The following is an 18,283-nucleotide window of genomic DNA, read 5'->3' as shown; positions in this document are numbered from 1 at the left end:
AAAGTGGGGGCCGGGGCCAGAGGGGGCGGGCAACTCCACTAGCTGGAGTGTCCTGCGGTGCTGTGACAAAGGGGTGAGCCTTTGAGGCTCACCGCCAGGTGTTACAGCTCCTGCCTGGGGGAGGTGTTAGCATCTCCACCCAGTGCAGGCTTTGTTACTGGCCTCAGAGTGACAAAGGCACTCTCCCCATGGGGCCAGCAACATGTCTCCAGTGTGGCAGGCTGCTGGAACCAGTCAGCCTACACAGATAGTCGGTTAAGTTTCAGGGGGCACCTCTAAGGTTCCCTCTGTGGTGTATTTTACAATAAAATGTACACTGGCATCAGTGTGCATTTATTGTGCTGAGAAGTTTGATACCAAACTTCCCAGTTTTCAGTGTAGCCATTATGGTGCTGTGGAGTTCGTGTAAAACAGACTCCCAGACCATATACTCTTATGGCTACCCTGCACTTACAATGTCTAAGGTTTTGCTTAGACACTGTAGGGGCACAGTGCTCATGCACTGGTACCCTCACCTATGGTATAGTGCACCCTGCCTTAGGGCTGTAAGGCCTGCTAGAGGGGTGTCTTACCTATACTGCATAGGCAGTGAGAGGCTGGCATGGCACCCTGAGGGGAGTGCCATGTCGACTTACTCATTTTGTTCTCACTAGCACACACAAGCTGGTAAGCAGTGTGTCTGTGCTGAGTGAGGGGTCTCCAGGGTGGCATAATACATGCTGCATCCCTTAGAGACCTTCCCTGGCATCAGGGCCCTTGGTACCAGAGGTACCAGTTACAAGGGACTTATCTGGATGCCAGGGTGTGCCAATTGTGGAATCAATGGTACATTTTAGGTGAAAGAACACTGGTGCTGGGGCCTGGTTAGCAGGGTCCCAGCACACTTCTCAGTCAAGTCAGCATCAGTATCAGGCAAAAAGTGGGGGGTAACTGCAACAGGGAGCCATTTCTTTACAAACACATTCATCTGAATTGTCTCTTCTAGCCCAAACAATGTGGAAATGGGCGATTCACAATCAAATTTTCCTCCTAGCGGAATACATCCCAGGGATACACAAGCAGCTAGCAGACCTACTAAGCAGGACGCAGCAACAAATACAAGAATGGGAAATTCACTCACAGGTACTTCAACAGTACTTTCAAATGTGGGGAACACCAGACATAGACCTTTTTGCAACAAGCGAAAAAGCAACATGCCAAAACTTTGCATCCAGACAAGCACACCCTCTGTCCAAGGGAAATGCTCTGTGGATCAACTGGTCAGGGATATTTGCTTTACGCTTTTCCCCCTCTCTCATTAATTCCATTTCTGGTCAACAAACTGCTTCACACCTCTCTCACCATGATACTCATAGCTCCCACGTGGGCATGGTAACACTGGTACACAACACTCCTAGATCAGTCAGTAGTACCCTATCGCAAACTTCCAAACAGACCACATCTGTTAACACAGAACAAGGGCCAAATTAGGCATCTCAATTTAGCGATTTGGCTCCTGAAATCATAGAATTTGGATATTTACACCTTCCATTAGAATGTATGTAAGTTCTAAAACAAGCACGCAAACCTACAACTGGACCATGCTATGCTAACAAGTGGAAATGTTTTGTTTACTACTGTCAGCCCAAAGATATAGACCCACTTAAAGCATCAATACAGGAAATTGTATGCTACCTGCTTCATTTACAAAAAGCAAATTTAGCTTTCTCCTCTATTAAAATTCATCTTACTGCTATATCAGCGTACTTACAAACCATACAACATACTTCAACTCTTCGGAGTCCCTGTCATTAAAGCCTTTATGGAAGGACTTAAGCGTATTATTCCACCAAGAACCCCACCAGTTCCTGCATGGAATCTCAATATTGTACTCACAAGATTAGCGGGACCACCATACAAGCCCAGGCATTCATGTGAAATTTAATGTTCGATGGCATCTGTCGCTGTAGATACGCATGTTCTGCAATAGCTCGCCATCTGGTGTTGGGCCGGAGTGTTACAAGTTGTTTTTCTTCGAAGAAGTCTTTCGAGTCACGGGACCGAGTGACTCCTCCTTTTGTCTCCATTGCGCATGGGCGTCGACTCCATCTTCGATTGTTTTTTTTCCGCCATCGGGTTCGGACGTGTTCCTGTCGCTCCGAGTTTCGGAACGGAAAAAATAGTTAATTTCGGAAGATTTTCGTCGGTATTGTTGCGTTCGGGATCGGCGTACTTAGATTCAACACCGCATCGAAGATCGAAGAGCTCCGGTGCCCTTCGGGGTAGTTTTTCGATCCTCCGTTGGGGCCTGGTCGGCCCGACCGCGTGCTGAGGAACGCCGATGGAACGGACCCCGTTCCGTTTCTGCCCCAAATGCCACAATAAATACCCCTACACAGACCAACACTTGGTCTGCAACCTGTGCCTGTCACCTGAGCACAGCGAAGACACCTGCGAGGCCTGTCGTGCGTTCCGGTCCCGAAAAACACTCCGAGACCGTCGAGCCAGAAGACTTCAAATGGCGTCCGCACCGACAGCCCGACGGGAGTTAGAGGAACAGGAAGAGGAAGGTACCTTCTCGATCCAAGACTCAGACTCCGAAGGATTCGACGATACACAAACCGTGAGTAAGACGTCGAAAACCACACAAAGAAACATTTACAAGGCCCAGGGGACGCCACTGCCACCAGGCCATGGCTCGACCCATAAATTCGGTGACCGACCGTCGGCACCGAAAAAGGCCCAAACAGTGCCGAGATCGTCCGACTCCGGTCGAGACACCGGCACGCAGCCTTCTCGGGACCGAGAAAGTGCTGGAGACAAGCCTCGACACCGAGATGCCGGTGTGGACACGGCTCGACGCCGAGACAGCGGCACCGAAACAGATCGACGCCGAGAGGTTTCGGCCCCGAAAAGGAAAAAAGTCACCTCGGAGCCGAAAAAACACGCAGACAAAGTTTCGATGCCGAAACAAACTGCAAGCGACCCAGCTTCGGGCTCTTATACAGAAGAGCACTCGCTAACCTCCCAAATGCAAAAGCATAGGTTTGAGGAAGAGCTACAAGCAACTGATGCGGACCATACGCAAAAGCGTATCTTCATTCAGCAGGGGACAGGAAAAATAAGCACCCTTCCCCCCATTAGGAGAAAGAGAAGGTTGGAGTTCCAGACGGAACAAGCACCACAACCAAAAGTGGTGAAAAGAGTTACACCACCACCCTCTCCTCCGCCCGTGATTAACGTTTCACCAGCACAAACGCCATCACACTCCCCAGCTCACACCACCATGAGCCAGGGTGACCAAGACCAGGACGCATGGGACCTATACGACGCCCCAGTGTCAGATAACAGCCCAGAGGCATACCCTACAAAACCATCTCCACCAGAAGACAGCACCGCGTACTCTCAGGTGGTGGCTAGAGCAGCACAATTTCACAACGTAAGCCTCCACTCAGAACAGGTCGAGGATGATTTCTTGTTCAACACACTCTCCTCCACCCACAGCTCCTACCAAAGCCTGCCTATGCTCCCTGGTATGCTCCGGCACGCAAAAGACATATTTAAGGACCCTGTCAAAAGTAGGGCAATCACACCAAGGGTGGAAAAAAAGTATAAGCCGCCTCCTACGGACCCGGCTTTCATCACAACACAGCTGCCACCAGACTCTGTTGTTGTAGGAGCAGCTAGGAAAAGGGCCAACTCTCACACTTCTGGAGATGCACCACCCCCAGATAAAGAAAGCCGCAAGTTCGATGCAGCTGGTAAGAGAGTCGCAGCACAAGCTGCAAACCAGTGGCGCATCGCGAACTCCCAGGCACTACTTGCGCGCTATGACAGAGCCCACTGGGACGAGATGCAACATCTCATTGAACATCTGCCCAAAGACTTCCAAAATAGGGCAAAACAAGTGGTTGAGGAGGGACAGACCATCTCCAACAACCAGATCCGTTCCTCCATGGACGCTGCAGATACAGCTGCACGGACAATTAATACATCTGTAACTATCAGAAGGCATGCATGGCTCCGAACGTCTGGATTTAAACCAGAGATTCAACAAGCAGTTCTCAATATGCCTTTTAATGAAAAAGAACTGTTCGGTCCAGAAGTGGACACAGCGATTGAGAAACTCAAAAAAGATACAGACACTGCCAAAGCCATGGGCGCACTCTACTCCCCGCAGAGCAGAGGGAATTACAGCACATTCCGTAAAACGCCCTTTCGAGGGGGGTTTCGGGGTCAAAGCACACAAGCCAGCACCTCACAAGCAACACCGTCCACTTACCAGGGACAGTATAGAGGAGGTTTTCGGGGACAATATAGAGGAGGGCAATTCCCTAGAAATAGAGGGAGATTTCAAAGCCCCAAAACCCCTACTACTAAACAATGACTCACATGTCACTCACCCCCTCCACACAACACCAGTGGGGGGAAGAATAGGTCATCATTACAAAGCATGGGAGGAAATCACTACAGACACTTGGGTTCTAGCAATTATCCAACATGGTTATTGCATAGAATTTCTACAATTCCCTCCAAACATACCACCAAAAGCACAAAATTTAACAACACACCATTCCAATCTCCTGGAGATAGAAGTGCAGGCACTATTGCAAAAGAATGCAATCGAATTAGTGCCAAACACACAAATAAACACAGGAGTTTACTCACTGTACTTTCTGATACCAAAGAAGGACAAAACGCTGAGACCAATCCTAGACCTCAGAGTAGTGAACACTTTCATCAAATCAGACCACTTCCACATGGTCACATTACAAGAAGTATTGCCATTGCTAAAACTGCACGACTACATGGCAACTTTAGACCTCAAGGATGCTTATTTCCATATACCAATACACCCATCGCACAGGAAATACCTAAGGTTTGTATTCAAAGGAATACATTACCAATTCAAGGTACTGCCTTTCGGATTAACAACCGCACCAAGAGTCTTTACCAAATGTCTAGCAGTGGTCGCAGCACACATAAGAAGGCAGCAAATACATGTGTTCCCATATCTAGACGACTGGCTAATCAAAGCCCATTCGTTAATAGAGTGCTCAAATCACACAAATCATATCATACAAACCCTCTTCAAACTAGGGTTCACCGTCAATTTCACAAAATCCAAAATTCTGCCACGCAAGGTACAACAATACCTGGGAGCCATAATAGACACATCAAAAGGAGTAGCCACTCCGAGTCCACAAAGAATTCAAAATTTCAACACCATCATACAACGCATGTATCCAACACAAAAGATACAGGCAAAGATGGTATTACAACTCCTAGGCATGATGTCATCATGCATAGCCATTGTCCCAAACGCAAGACTGCACATGAGGCCCTTACAACAATGCCTAGCATCACAGTGGTCTCAAGCACAGGGTCACCTTCTAGATCTGGTGTTAATAGACCGCCAAACTTACCTCTCGCTTCTGTGGTGGAACAACATAAATTTAAACAAGGGGCGGCCTTTCCAAGACCCAGTGCCACAATACGTAATAACAACAGATGCTTCCATGACAGGGTGGGGAGCACACCTCAATCAACACAGCATACAAGGACAATGGAACGTACATCAAACAAAACTGCATATCAATCACCTAGAACTTCTAGCAGTTTTTCAAGCACTAAAAGCTTTCCAACCAATAATAGTTCACAAATACATTCTCGTCAAAACAGACAACATGACAACAATGTATTATCTAAACAAGCAGGGAGGGACGCACTCCACGCAGTTAAGCCTGCTAGCACAAAAAATTTGGCATTGGGCAATTCACAACCAAATTCGCCTAATTGCACAGTTTATACCAGGGATACAAAATCAACTCGCAGACAATCTCTCTCGAGATCACCAACAGGTCCACGAATGGGAAATTCACCCCCAAATTCTGAACACTTATTTCAAACTCTGGGGAACACCTCAGATAGACTTGTTTGCGACAAGGGAGAACGCAAAATGCCAAAACTTCGCATCCAGGTACCCACACAAACAATCCCAAGGCAATGCCCTATGGATGAACTGGTCAGGGATATTTGCTTACGCTTTTCCTCCTCTCCCTCTCCTTCCTTACCTGGTAAACAAACTCAGTCAAAGCAAACTCAAACTCATATTGATAGCACCAACTTGGGCAAGGCAACCCTGGTACACAACGCTGCTAGACCTATCAATGGTACCCTGCATCAAATTGCCCAACAGGCCAGATCTGTTGACACAGCACAACCAAAATATCAGACACCCAGATCCAGCATCGCTGAATCTAGCAATCTGGCTCCTGAAATCCTAGAATTCGGGCACTTACAACTTACCCAAGAATGTATGGAAGTCATAAAACAAGCAAGAAGGCCATCCACCAGGCACTGCTATGCAAGTAAATGGAAGAGGTTTGTTTGCTACTGCCATATTAATCAAATACAACCATTACACACAACTCCAGAACATGTAGTGGGTTACTTGCTTCACTTACAAAAATCTAACCTAGCTTTCTCTTCCATTAAGATTCACCTTGCAGCAATATCTGCATACCTGCAGACTACCTATTCAACTTCCCTATATAAAATACCAGTCATTAAAGCATTCATGGAGGGCCTTAGGAGAATTATACCACCAAGAACACCACCTGTTCCTTCATGGAACCTAAATGTTGTCCTAACTAGACTTATGGGTCCACCTTTTGAACCCATGCACTCCTGCGACATACAGTTCCTAACCTGGAAGGTGGCATTTCTCATCGCCATTACTTCCCTGAGAAGAGTAAGCGAGATTCAGGCGTTTACTATACAGGAACCTTTTATACAACTACACAAAAATAAAGTCGTCCTAAGGACCAATCCTAAATTTTTGCCAAAGGTTATTTCACCGTTCCATCTAAATCAAACAGTGGAACTTCCAGTGTTCTTTCCACAGCCAGATACCATAGCTGAAAGGGCACTACATACATTAGATGTCAAAAGAGCATTAATGTATTACATTGACAGAACAAAGAACATCAGAAAGACTAAACAACTCTTTATTGCATTTCAAAAACCTCATGCAGGAAACCCAATTTCAAAACAAGGTATAGCCAGATGGATAGTTAAATGCATCCAAATCTGCTACCTTAAAGCTAAACGACAGCTGCCCATTACACCAAGGGCACACTCAACCAGAAAGAAAGGTGCTACCATGGCCTTTCTAGGAAACATCCCAATGCAAGAAATATGTAAGGCAGCCACATGATCTACGCCTCACACATTCACCAAGCACTACTGTGTAGACGTGTTATCCGCACAACAAGCCACAGTAGGTCAAGCTGTATTAAGGACATTATTTCAGACTACTTCCACTCCTACAGGCTGATCCACCGCTTTTGGGGAAATAACTGCTTACTAGTCTATTGCAGAACATGCGTATCTACAGCGACAGATGCCATCGAACTGAAAATGTCACTTACCCAGTGTACATCTGTTCGTGGCATCAGTCGCAGTAGATTCGCATGTGCCCACCCGCCTCCCCGGGAGCCTGTAGCAGTTTGGAAGTTACCTTCAATTATTTATATATGTATCATCTCAACCTTAAATAGGTGCATACTTAGTCACTCCATTGCATGGGCACTATTACTACAATTCAACTCCTACCTCACCCTCTGCGGGGAAAAACAATCGAAGATGGAGTCGACGCCCATGCGCAATGGAGACAAAAGGAGGAGTCACTCGGTCCCGTGACTCGAAAGACTTCTTCGAAGAAAAACAACTTGTAACACTCCGGCCCAACACCAGATGGCGAGCTATTGCAGAACATGCGAATCTACTGCGACTGATGCCACGAACAGATGTACACTGGGTAAGTGACATTTTCATTCTCACTTGGAAAGTTGCTTTCTTAGTAGCAATTACTTCATTAAGAAGAGTTAGTGAAATACAAGCATTCACTATGGAGGAACAATTTTTCCAGGTATACAAACATAAAGTAGTACTTAGGACAATCCACATTTTTGGGCAAAAGTAGTTACTCCTTTTCACAGTAACCGATCAGTGGAATTGCCAGTCTTCTTCCCACAGCCAGACTCAACTGCTGAAAGAGCTCTTCATACTGTTGACCTTAAAAGAGCTCTAATGTACTATGTTGATAGAACAAAAGAGTTTAGGAAAACTAAACAGCTTTTTGTAGCTTTTCAACAGCCACATAAAGGAAATCCTATCTCTAAGCAAGGATTAGCTAGATGGATTGACTTTGCCAATGCGTATTCTACTGCCGTAGGCACTCTTATGGTTGTTTTCAGTTGTAAGATGTATGAATTTATCTAGATTTGATTTTCAAGGACCAGCTTTTAAGTTTGTTGAGCTTGGAAGAGTTAAAAAATTTGATGTGTTTGTTTTCTATTATTCTGTTAGATGGGTTCATGTATAGCTTTAATAGGTAAGGTCAGAGAATTGAACTGTGTGAGGCACTAGAATTTAGCGGAAGAAATGAAGTTTTGATAGAGTCCCTGTTGCAGCAGCAAGCTGTTTTGTTTGCTTTTTGAATAAATTTCCCTTAGAAGTGGAATTTGGATTCTGGCCTTAGGTTTTGGAGGATCCCAGACTCACAGATAAGTTTCTTAAGGAGAGGAGTGATCTGCACAGATTTCTGATGATGAAACAATGGCTTCTACTAGTGAATTTATTATTTTGAGGATAGACGAATGATTTCTTGCACTTAAGTGTTTATAAAGTGTGTAGGGCTAAGGATGTCTCCGTATGATGATAGATTGGTGGATCGTATAATTTTCAATCGAGATTGGGGATTCCAGTGTTTGAAAGCATTGCTATTTTATTGTATATAATATCAGGAATATTTCTTCAAGTGCAATTTTCACTAGCATGCCAGAGAAGAATTTTGCAGTGTTATAGACCATGCAGATGAACAGGGATTTTAAGACTTTTAAGTATGGTACATTAATCTCATTTGCAACACACATGGTGAGGAGAGTGCGTACAAATCAGGCCTGGTTGTATACTATCATGAGAGCCCTAAAACTTTAGAGTGTGTGGAGATGCGTTTAGGGTGCGTTACCGCCAGGGTTTTCGTGTCAGGGCTGCAAAAACCCTGGCGGTAAGCACCCTCCTAATACAGGCCCGTCGGTCTGCCCACACTGACGGCGATTTGGCTGTTTGCCGTCGGCCACACCACCTTGCTCCTGATACGGCGGTATTCTGAGTTTTGGTGGTGTTGTAGGATGCTCCATATAAAGGAGCTGCTCTCTGCTCATACTTGGGACCTACCCAAAGTTTCCTGCTTCCTTTTTTTTGTATAATTTATGTAGACCTCAAAGCCCAAAAGGGTGAAGCCTTCAGAGGCCTCTGGGAGGGTCGACTGATGTGTAGATTCTAAGATAAATGCCCTGTGTCAATCTAAGCAGGTAATGATAACTGGTCCGTAATCTGTCTTCCAACAAAAGTGCATGTTTGTCTTGCAATACCGTCCAATCAAAAAAAATCATATGGTACATATGCAATAAGAAGTGAGTTCTTTACTTACTTGGGAGTACTGCGCTGAGACATCACCAAGTCACCGACCACTGCACTTGCTGAAAAGGCATGTGTTGAACGACCGGGTAGGCCCATCTGGTAGCCCGGAATGCCTGTTTCTTCTCATGACTTCATCTTCAGAGAGGAATCTCAAGGGCCCTCCCAAATCCCACACCTCTAGTTTGACTGCTAACTAGTGCCTGGCGTACCACCCATGACTTCTGGTAGACACTAATCCTCTGTCCACATAGGATCCTTCCTCTGTGTTTTAACCTTGAAGTAAGCCTCTGCTCCATACAGAGGAACAGCATTGACAGTGCCATGTCTTGACTGAGGAACTGACATTGCAAAGGAGTTGGCACCTCACACCAGTGTTGGGACTAGTGGGTGTTAACCAGTTCTTTTTTTTTTTTTTAACTCTGTAATACCATTTTGCGGCCAAGAACCCAGAGTCTTGAGCCTGAGAGATTGTCATGCTACCTTCCATGCCAAATAAGCTTCCAAGCTGGCAACGCTAGATGGCAGGAGTATGCAAAGCATGTGCATCTATGCTCTACCAGCTGCAAACTGATTGTTACTAGTAAGTAACCATTTCTTTCTGTGCTGTGGAACCATGGAAGGATACAAGCCATCCAAACAAAAGGATGGGAAAGAAGGTATGCTGCACAGGAGAAACACACAGAAGAACAGGAAGGAAAGCAATCAAATAACATTCAAGTAAATCAGATTGACAAGAAAACCAATCTCGTAATGGTCTGACTCAGTCTACTTACATTTTGGCATTTTACATGGCAGAACTTAAACAGACAATCTCCATATACCAGATGTGATTTTGAGCTAATGTCACTTGCCAATAATAAGATGTTCGATGGCATCTGTCGCTGTAGATACGCATGTTCTGCAATAGCTCGCCATCTGGTGTTGGGCCGGAGTGTTACAAGTTGTTTTTCTTCGAAGAAGTCTTTCGAGTCACGGGACCGAGTGACTCCTCCTTTTGTCTCCATTGCGCATGGGCGTCGACTCCATCCTCGATTGTTTTTTTTCCGCCATCGGGTTCGGACGTGTTCCTGTCGCTCCGAGTTTCGGAACAGAAAAAATAGTTAATTTCGGAAGATTTTCGTCGGTATTGTTGCGTTCGGGATCGGCATACTTAGATTCAACACCGCATCGAAGATCGAAGAGCTCCGGTGCCCTTCGGGGTAGTTTTTCGATCCTCCGTCGGGGCCTGGTCGGCCCGACCGCGTGCTGAAGAACGCCGATGGAACGGACCCCGTTCCGTTTCTGCCCCAAATGCCACAATAAATACCCCTACACAGACCAACACTTGGTCTGCAACCTGTGCCTGTCACCTGAGCACAGCGAAGACACCTGCGAGGCCTGTCGTGCGTTCCGGTCCCGAAAAACACTCCGAGACCGTCGAGCCAGAAGACTTCAAATGGCGTCCGCACCGACAGCCCGACGGGAGTTCGAGGAACAGGAAGAGGAAGGTACCTTCTCGATCCAAGACTCAGACTCCGAAGGATTCGACGATACACAAACCGTGAGTAAGACGTCGAAAACCACACAAAGAAACATTTACAAGGCCCAGGGGACGCCACTGCCACCAGGCCATGGCTCAACCCATAAAATCGGTGACCGACCGTCGGCACCGAAAAAGGCCCAAACAGTGCCGAGATCGTCCGACTCCGGTCGAGACACCGGCACGCAGCCTTCTCGGGACAGAGAAAGTGCTGGAGACAAGCCTCGACACCGAGATGCCGGTGTGGACACGGCTCGACGCCGAGACAGCGGCACCGAAACAGATCGACGCCGAGAGGTTTCGGCCCCGAAAAGGAAAAAAGTCACCTCGGAGCCGAAAAAACACGCAGACAAAGTTTCGATGCCGAAACAAACTGCAAGCGACCCAGCTTCAGGCTCTTATACAGAAGAGCACTCGCTAACCTCCCAAATGCAGAAGCATAGGTTTGAGGAAGAGCTACAAGCAACTGATGCGGACCATACGCAAAAACGTATTTTCATTCAGCAGGGGACAGGAAAAATAAGCACCCTTCCCCCCATTAGGAGAAAGAGAAGGTTGGAGTTCCAGACGGAACAAGCACCACAACCAAAAGTGGTGAAAAGAGTTACACCACCACCCTCTCCTCCGCCCGTGATTAACGTTTCACCAGCACAAACGCCATCACACTCCCCAGCTCACACCACCATGAGCCAGGGTGACCAAGACCAGGACGCATGGGACCTATACGACGCCCCAGTGTCAGATAACAGCCCAGAGGCATACCCTACAAAACCATCTCCACCAGAAGACAGCACCGCGTACTCTCAGGTGGTGGCTAGAGCAGCACAATTTCACAACGTAAGCCTCCACTCAGAACAGGTCGAGGATTATTTCTTGTTCAACACACTCTCCTCCACCCACAGCTCCTACCAAAGCCTGCCTATGCTCCCTGGTATGCTCCGGCACGCAAAAGACATATTTAAGGACCCGGTCAAAAGTAGGGCAATCACACCAAGGGTGGAAAAAAAGTACAAGGCGCCTCCTACGGACCCAGCTTTCATCACAACACAGCTGCCACCAGACTCTGTTGTTGTAGGAGCAGCTAGGAAAAGGGCCAACTCTCACACATCTGGAGATGCACCACCCCCAGATAAAGAAAGCCGCAAGTTTGATGCAGCTGGTAAGAGAGTCGCAGCACAAGCTGCAAACCAGTGGCGCATCGCGAACTCCCAGGCACTACTTGCGCGCTATGACAGAGCCCACTGGGACGAGATGCAACATCTCAGCGAACATCTGCCCAAAGACTTCCAAAATAGGGCAAAACAAGTGGTTGAGGAGGGACAAGCCATCTCCAACAACCAGATCCGCTCCTCCATGGACGCTGCAGATACAGCTGCACGGACAATTAATACATCTGTAACTATCAGAAGGCATGCATGGCTCCGAACGTCTGGATTTAAACCAGAGATTCAACAAGCAGTTCTCAATATGCCTTTTAATGAAAAAGAACTGTTCGGTCCAGAAGTGGACACAGCGATTGAGAAACTCAAAAAAGATACGGACACTGCCAAAGCCATGGGCGCACTCTACTCCCCGCAGAGCAGAGGGAATTACAGCTCATTCCGTAAAACGCCCTTTCGAGGGGGGTTTCGGGGTCAAAGCACACAAGCCAGCACCTCACAAGCCACACCGTCCAGTTACCAAGGACAGTATAGAGGAGGTTTTCGGGGACAATATAGAGGAGGGCAATTCCCTAGAAATAGAGGAAGATTCCAAAGCCCCAAAACCCCTACTACTAAACAGTGACTCACATGTCACTCACCCCCTCCACACAACACCAGTGGGGGGACGAATAGGTCATTATTACAGAGCATGGGAGAAAATCACTACAGACACTTGGGTTCTAGCAATTATCCAACATGGTTACTGCATAGAATTTCTACAGTTCCCTCCAAACATACCACCAAAAGCACAAAATTTAACAACACACCATTCCAATCTCCTAGAGATAGAAGTGCAGGCACTATTGCAAAAGAATGCAATCGAATTAGTGCCAAACACACAAATAAACACAGGAGTTTACTCACTGTACTTTCTGATACCAAAGAAGGACAAAACACTGAGACCAATCCTAGACCTCAGAGTAGTCAACACTTTCATCAAATCAGACCACTTCCACATGGTCACACTACAAGAAGTATTGCCATTGCTAAAGCTGCACGACTACATGGCAACTTTAGACCTCAAGGATGCTTATTTCCATATACCAATTCACCCATCGCACAGGAAATACCTAAGGTTTGTATTCAAAGGAATACATTACCAATTCAAGGTACTGCCTTTCGGATTAACAACCGCACCAAGAGTCTTTACCAAATGTCTAGCGGTAGTCGCTGCACACATCAGAAGGCAGCAAATACATGTGTTCCCATATCTAGACGACTGGCTAATCAAGGCCCATTCGTTAATAGAGTGCTCAAATCACACAAATCATATCATACAAACCCTCTTCAAACTAGGGTTCACCGTCAATTTCACAAAATCCAAAATTCGGCCACGCAAGGTACAACAATACCTGGGAGCCATAATAGACACATCAAAAGGAGTAGCCACTCCAAGTCCACAAAGAATTCAAAATTTCAACACCATCATACAACGCATGTATCCAACACAAAAGATACAAGCAAAGATGGTATTACAACTCCTAGGCATGATGTCATCATGCATAGCCATTGTCCCAAACGCAAGACTGCACATGAGGCCCTTACAACAATGCCTAGCATCACAGTGGTCTCAAGCACAGGGTCACCTTCTAGATCTGGTGTTAATAGACCGCCAAACTTACCTCTCGCTTCTGTGGTGGAACAACATAAATTTAAACAAGGGGCGGCCTTTCCAAGACCCAGTGCCACAATACGTAATAACAACAGATGCTTCCATGACAGGGTGGGGAGCACACCTCGATCAACACAGCATACAAGGACAATGGAACGTACATCAAACAAAACTGCATATCAATCACCTAGAACTTCTTGCAGTTTTTCAAGCACTAAAAGCTTTCCAACCAATAATAGTTCACAAATACATTCTCGTCAAAACAGACAACATGACAACAATGTATTATCTAAACAAGCAGGGAGGGACGCACTCCACGCAGTTAAGCCTGTTAGCACAAAAAATTTGGCATTGGGCAATTCACAACCAAATTCGCCTAATTGCACAGTTTATACCAGGGATACAAAATCAACTCGCAGACAATCTCTCTCGAGATCACCAACAGGTCCACGAATGGGAAATTCACCCCCAAATACTGAACACTTATTTCAAACTCTGGGGAACACCTCAGATAGACTTGTTTGCGACAAGGGAGAACGCAAAATGCCAAAACTTCGCATCCAGATACCCACACAAGCAATCCCAAGGCAATGCCCTATGGATGAACTGGTCAGGGATATTTGCTTACGCTTTTCCTCCTCTCCCTCTCCTTCCTTACCTGGTAAACAAACTCAGTCAAAGCAAACTCAAACTCATATTGATAGCACCAACTTGGGCAAGGCAACCCTGGTACACAACGCTGCTAGACCTATCAGTGGTACCCTGCATCAAATTGCCCAACAGGCCAGATCTGTTGACACAGCACAACCAAAAGATCAGACACCCAGATCCAGCATCGCTGAATCTAGCAATCTGGCTCCTGAAATCCTAGAATTCGGGCACTTACAACTTACCCAAGAATGTATGGAAGTCATAAAACAAGCAAAAAGGCCATCCACCAGGCACTGCTATGCAAGTAAATGGAAGAGGTTTGTTTGCTACTGCCATATTAATCAAATACAACCATTACACACAACTCCAGAACATGTAGTGGGTTACTTGCTTCACTTACAAAAATCTAACCTAGCTTTCTCTTCCATTAAGATTCACCTTGCAGCAATATCTGCATACCTGCAGACTACCTATTCAACTTCCCTATATAAAATACCAGTCATTAAAGCATTCATGGAGGGCCTTAGGAGAATTATACCACCAAGAACACTACCTGTTCCTTCATGGAACCTAAATGTTGTCCTAACTAGACTTATGGGTCCACCTTTTGAACCCATGCACTCCTGCGACATACAGTTCCTAACCTGGAAGGTGGCATTTCTCATCGCCATTACTTCCCTGAGAAGAGTAAGCGAGATTCAGGCGTTTACTATACAGGAACCTTTTATACAACTACACAAAAATAAAGTCGTCCTAAGGACCAATCCTAAATTTTTGCCAAAGGTTATTTCACCGTTCCATCTAAATCAAACAGTGGAACTTCCGGTGTTCTTTCCACAGCCAGATACCGTAGCTGAAAGGGCACTACATACATTAGATGTCAAAAGAGCATTAATGTATTACATCGACAGAACAAAGAACATCAGAAAGACTAAACAACTCTTTATTGCATTTCAAAAACCTCATGCAGGAAACCCAATTTCAAAACAAGGTATAGCCAGATGGATAGTTAAATGCATCCAAATCTGCTACCTTAAAGCTAAACGACAGCTGCCCATTACACCAAGGGCACACTCAACCAGAAAGAAAGGTGCTACCATGGCCTTTCTAGGAAACATCCCAATGCAAGAAATATGTAAGGCAGCCACATGGTCTACGCCTCACACATTCACCAAGCACTACTGTGTAGACGTGTTATCCGCACAACAAGCCACAGTAGGTCAAGCTGTATTAAGGACATTATTTCAGACTACTTCCACTCCTACAGGCTGATCCACCGCTTTTGGGGAAATAACTGCTTACTAGTCTATTGCAGAACATGCGTATCTACAGCGACAGATGCCATCGAACTGAAAATGTCACTTACCCAGTGTACATCTGTTCGTGGCATCAGTCGCAGTAGATTCGCATGTGCCCACCCGCCTCCCCGGGAGCCTGTAGCAGTTTGGAAGTTACCTTCAATTATTTATATATGTATCATCTCAACCTTAAATAAGTGCATACTTAGTCACTCCATTGCATGGGCACTATTACTACAATTCAACTCCTACCTCACCCTCTGCGGGGAAAAACAATCGAGGATGGAGTCGACGCCCATGCGCAATGGAGACAAAAGGAGGAGTCACTCGGTCCCGTGACTCGAAAGACTTCTTCGAAGAAAAACAACTTGTAACACTCCGGCCCAACACCAGATGGCGAGCTATTGCAGAACATGCGAATCTACTGCGACTGATGCCACGAACAGATGTACACTGGGTAAGTGACATTTTCATATTGGGGGGTCACACTTGCTTTTGTTTTAGAGAAAATTGATATTTTTTACCGTCAGTGTTGAACTTGAAGGCTTGGTCACTGAGATTGGAGCATTCAAAATCTGAACTGGTATCTTGAGTATCCCAAAATAACTCATGTTTATTAAGAAACCTCCTGTTGCCTTCATTTAGGTGAAGTTTACAGCAGGATTAATCTAATGCTGAATAAAGGGCACCAGATATCTATGCAATCATGAGTTCTAAGTCCCACTCTTATTTCTAACCTAAGCATTATTTTATTTAATTCTGACACAAGTTGGTATTCATTGCTAATAGTTGGTGCATGAGTTTGTTCAGGTAAGTAACAACCTTTCTAATGAGTTTGGCATCTTGTTTTGTTTTCTACCTTAATTTACAGCCCACTTAGAGTGTTGTCTTTCTTCTCTTTAGGATGGCAACAGTTTCCAAGGATGGAACATGGAAGCTCTGGGATACTGACGTAGAATACAAGAAGCAGCAGGACCCATATCTGCTGTTGACTGGCAAGTTTGAAGTGATGGAGCCATGCCGGATTGCACTTTCACCCGATGCTCGAGTAGTGGCTATCTCCAGCGGCTCCAACATCACAGTGTACAGTGCCAGCAAGGGTGAAAAGGAAGAAGAGTTTTGCAACGTCCACAGTGAAGCGATTACCGACCTGGCTTTTGATGTGAACTGTCGCTTTCTGGTTTCTACTGGAGACCGAGCAATCCGAGTTTTCCACAACACTGTTGGCTACCGGGCAGTAATTGAAGAAATGAAGGTTAGGTTGAAACGTGCCACCAACGAGGGCATGAAAGAGAGGTTGCGGCAGCAAATAGCAGATTCACAGAGTTCCCTAGACAGTGTATATGCGAAGAAAGATTAACGCCTTAGCATAAACTCTTAGCTCCGCCTGCCTATGAACAATATTCATGATTTTATTATTGACAAAAGGTTTCTAATAAATGGATCTGAAGGTTGGACTGCTGACTGCTTGAATGGTTTATAGATGCCAGTATTGGTTTGTTGTGGAACATGTAGCCCAGAGAAGGAAAGGGGATACCTAGAAAATGAGGATGTGCTGAATAGCTACATCCATCAACATTTTGTGCCTCAGATTACATTAGTTTAATAGCCCTATATAAAGGGCTTTTCAAAATGGGGTCTACAATTCAACAGTACTTCCGAATATGTCCCCAAGAGAATCCTCCATCTGTTTCACTATTTCTCACCATGCCGGTTGGCGATAAAACCTCACATTATTAATATGCATAAATTAGTGATTTTATAATTGTGCATCATTTTATGAAGCATGTCGGAATGATTACTTTCACAGCTTCTATATTTTTGTGTTTCCCATTACCTGAATATATTTTGGATTTATTGTGGTACTGTTAGCCACAGATGACACAACAGTTAGACGTGCTACTCTTCTGGAGCGCGGCAGCCTTTGGTGCTGCTAGAAACTTCTGAGTTACAATACAAGAGGTGGCGAATGGCTCTGTACAAACCACTTGTATCATGTGACCATCGCATTGTGATTCATTTCCATCACTGCATATATTCCAAATAATCTGAATATGCATACTAAATATTTATGATGCTTGGGTCCAAATAATGCAGTTTGCCTTACAGGGCAGAACACTTGAAACAGGAAACATAATTAAAATCAAAAAGGTTCCAAAGACTACGATAATCTCCGTGTAAAAAGTTAATGCGCCATCTCGAACACTGGACGTGAGTGTTGAGAATCAGTTACCATACAAAATTTGGTAAAGCGGAAACAAATCAGTGGAACTGCAGGAATGTAAAAGCAATATTTATATTCATGTGGGTTGAATATTGCTTCTAGTTACTTTTTTCTGTGAATAAATTCAGTACATTTTTGGAAACCTCTAGTGCATTAATATGGGCTTTTCACTCAAACTTTGGGAACACTAGTTAATTGTATTTCTCCAGAAAGAAAGTAAAAAAGCAAAAAAAAGTTGTAACTGAACTCATGCAAGTAATCTTGTGGGTGCAGATTTGTGGGGGTGGGTTTGTGACTGAACAAATTTAC

The 18,283-nt window shown here is 45.3% G+C and overlaps 1 protein-coding gene across 1 annotated transcript in view; it reads left to right on the top strand.

The window, feature by feature from the left end:
- Positions 1-17,207, top strand: part of TBL2 (transducin beta like 2) — a 144,521-nt gene extending 127,314 nt beyond the window's left edge. The window contains exon 7 of the mRNA XM_069226783.1: positions 16,654-17,207. Coding sequence (XP_069082884.1) covers positions 16,654-17,110 — 457 coding nt within the window. The 3' untranslated portion in view covers positions 17,111-17,207. The remainder of the gene's footprint in view (positions 1-16,653) is intronic.
- Positions 17,208-18,283: the final 1,076 nt, after the last annotated feature.

The sequence above is a fragment of the Pleurodeles waltl genome, chromosome 3_2 (assembly GCF_031143425.1).
Source record: "Pleurodeles waltl isolate 20211129_DDA chromosome 3_2, aPleWal1.hap1.20221129, whole genome shotgun sequence".
Classification (NCBI taxonomy): Eukaryota; Metazoa; Chordata; class Amphibia; order Caudata; family Salamandridae; genus Pleurodeles; species Pleurodeles waltl.
The sequence above is the reverse complement of the archived record's forward strand: the minus strand, read 5'-3'. Positions and strand labels throughout refer to the sequence as shown.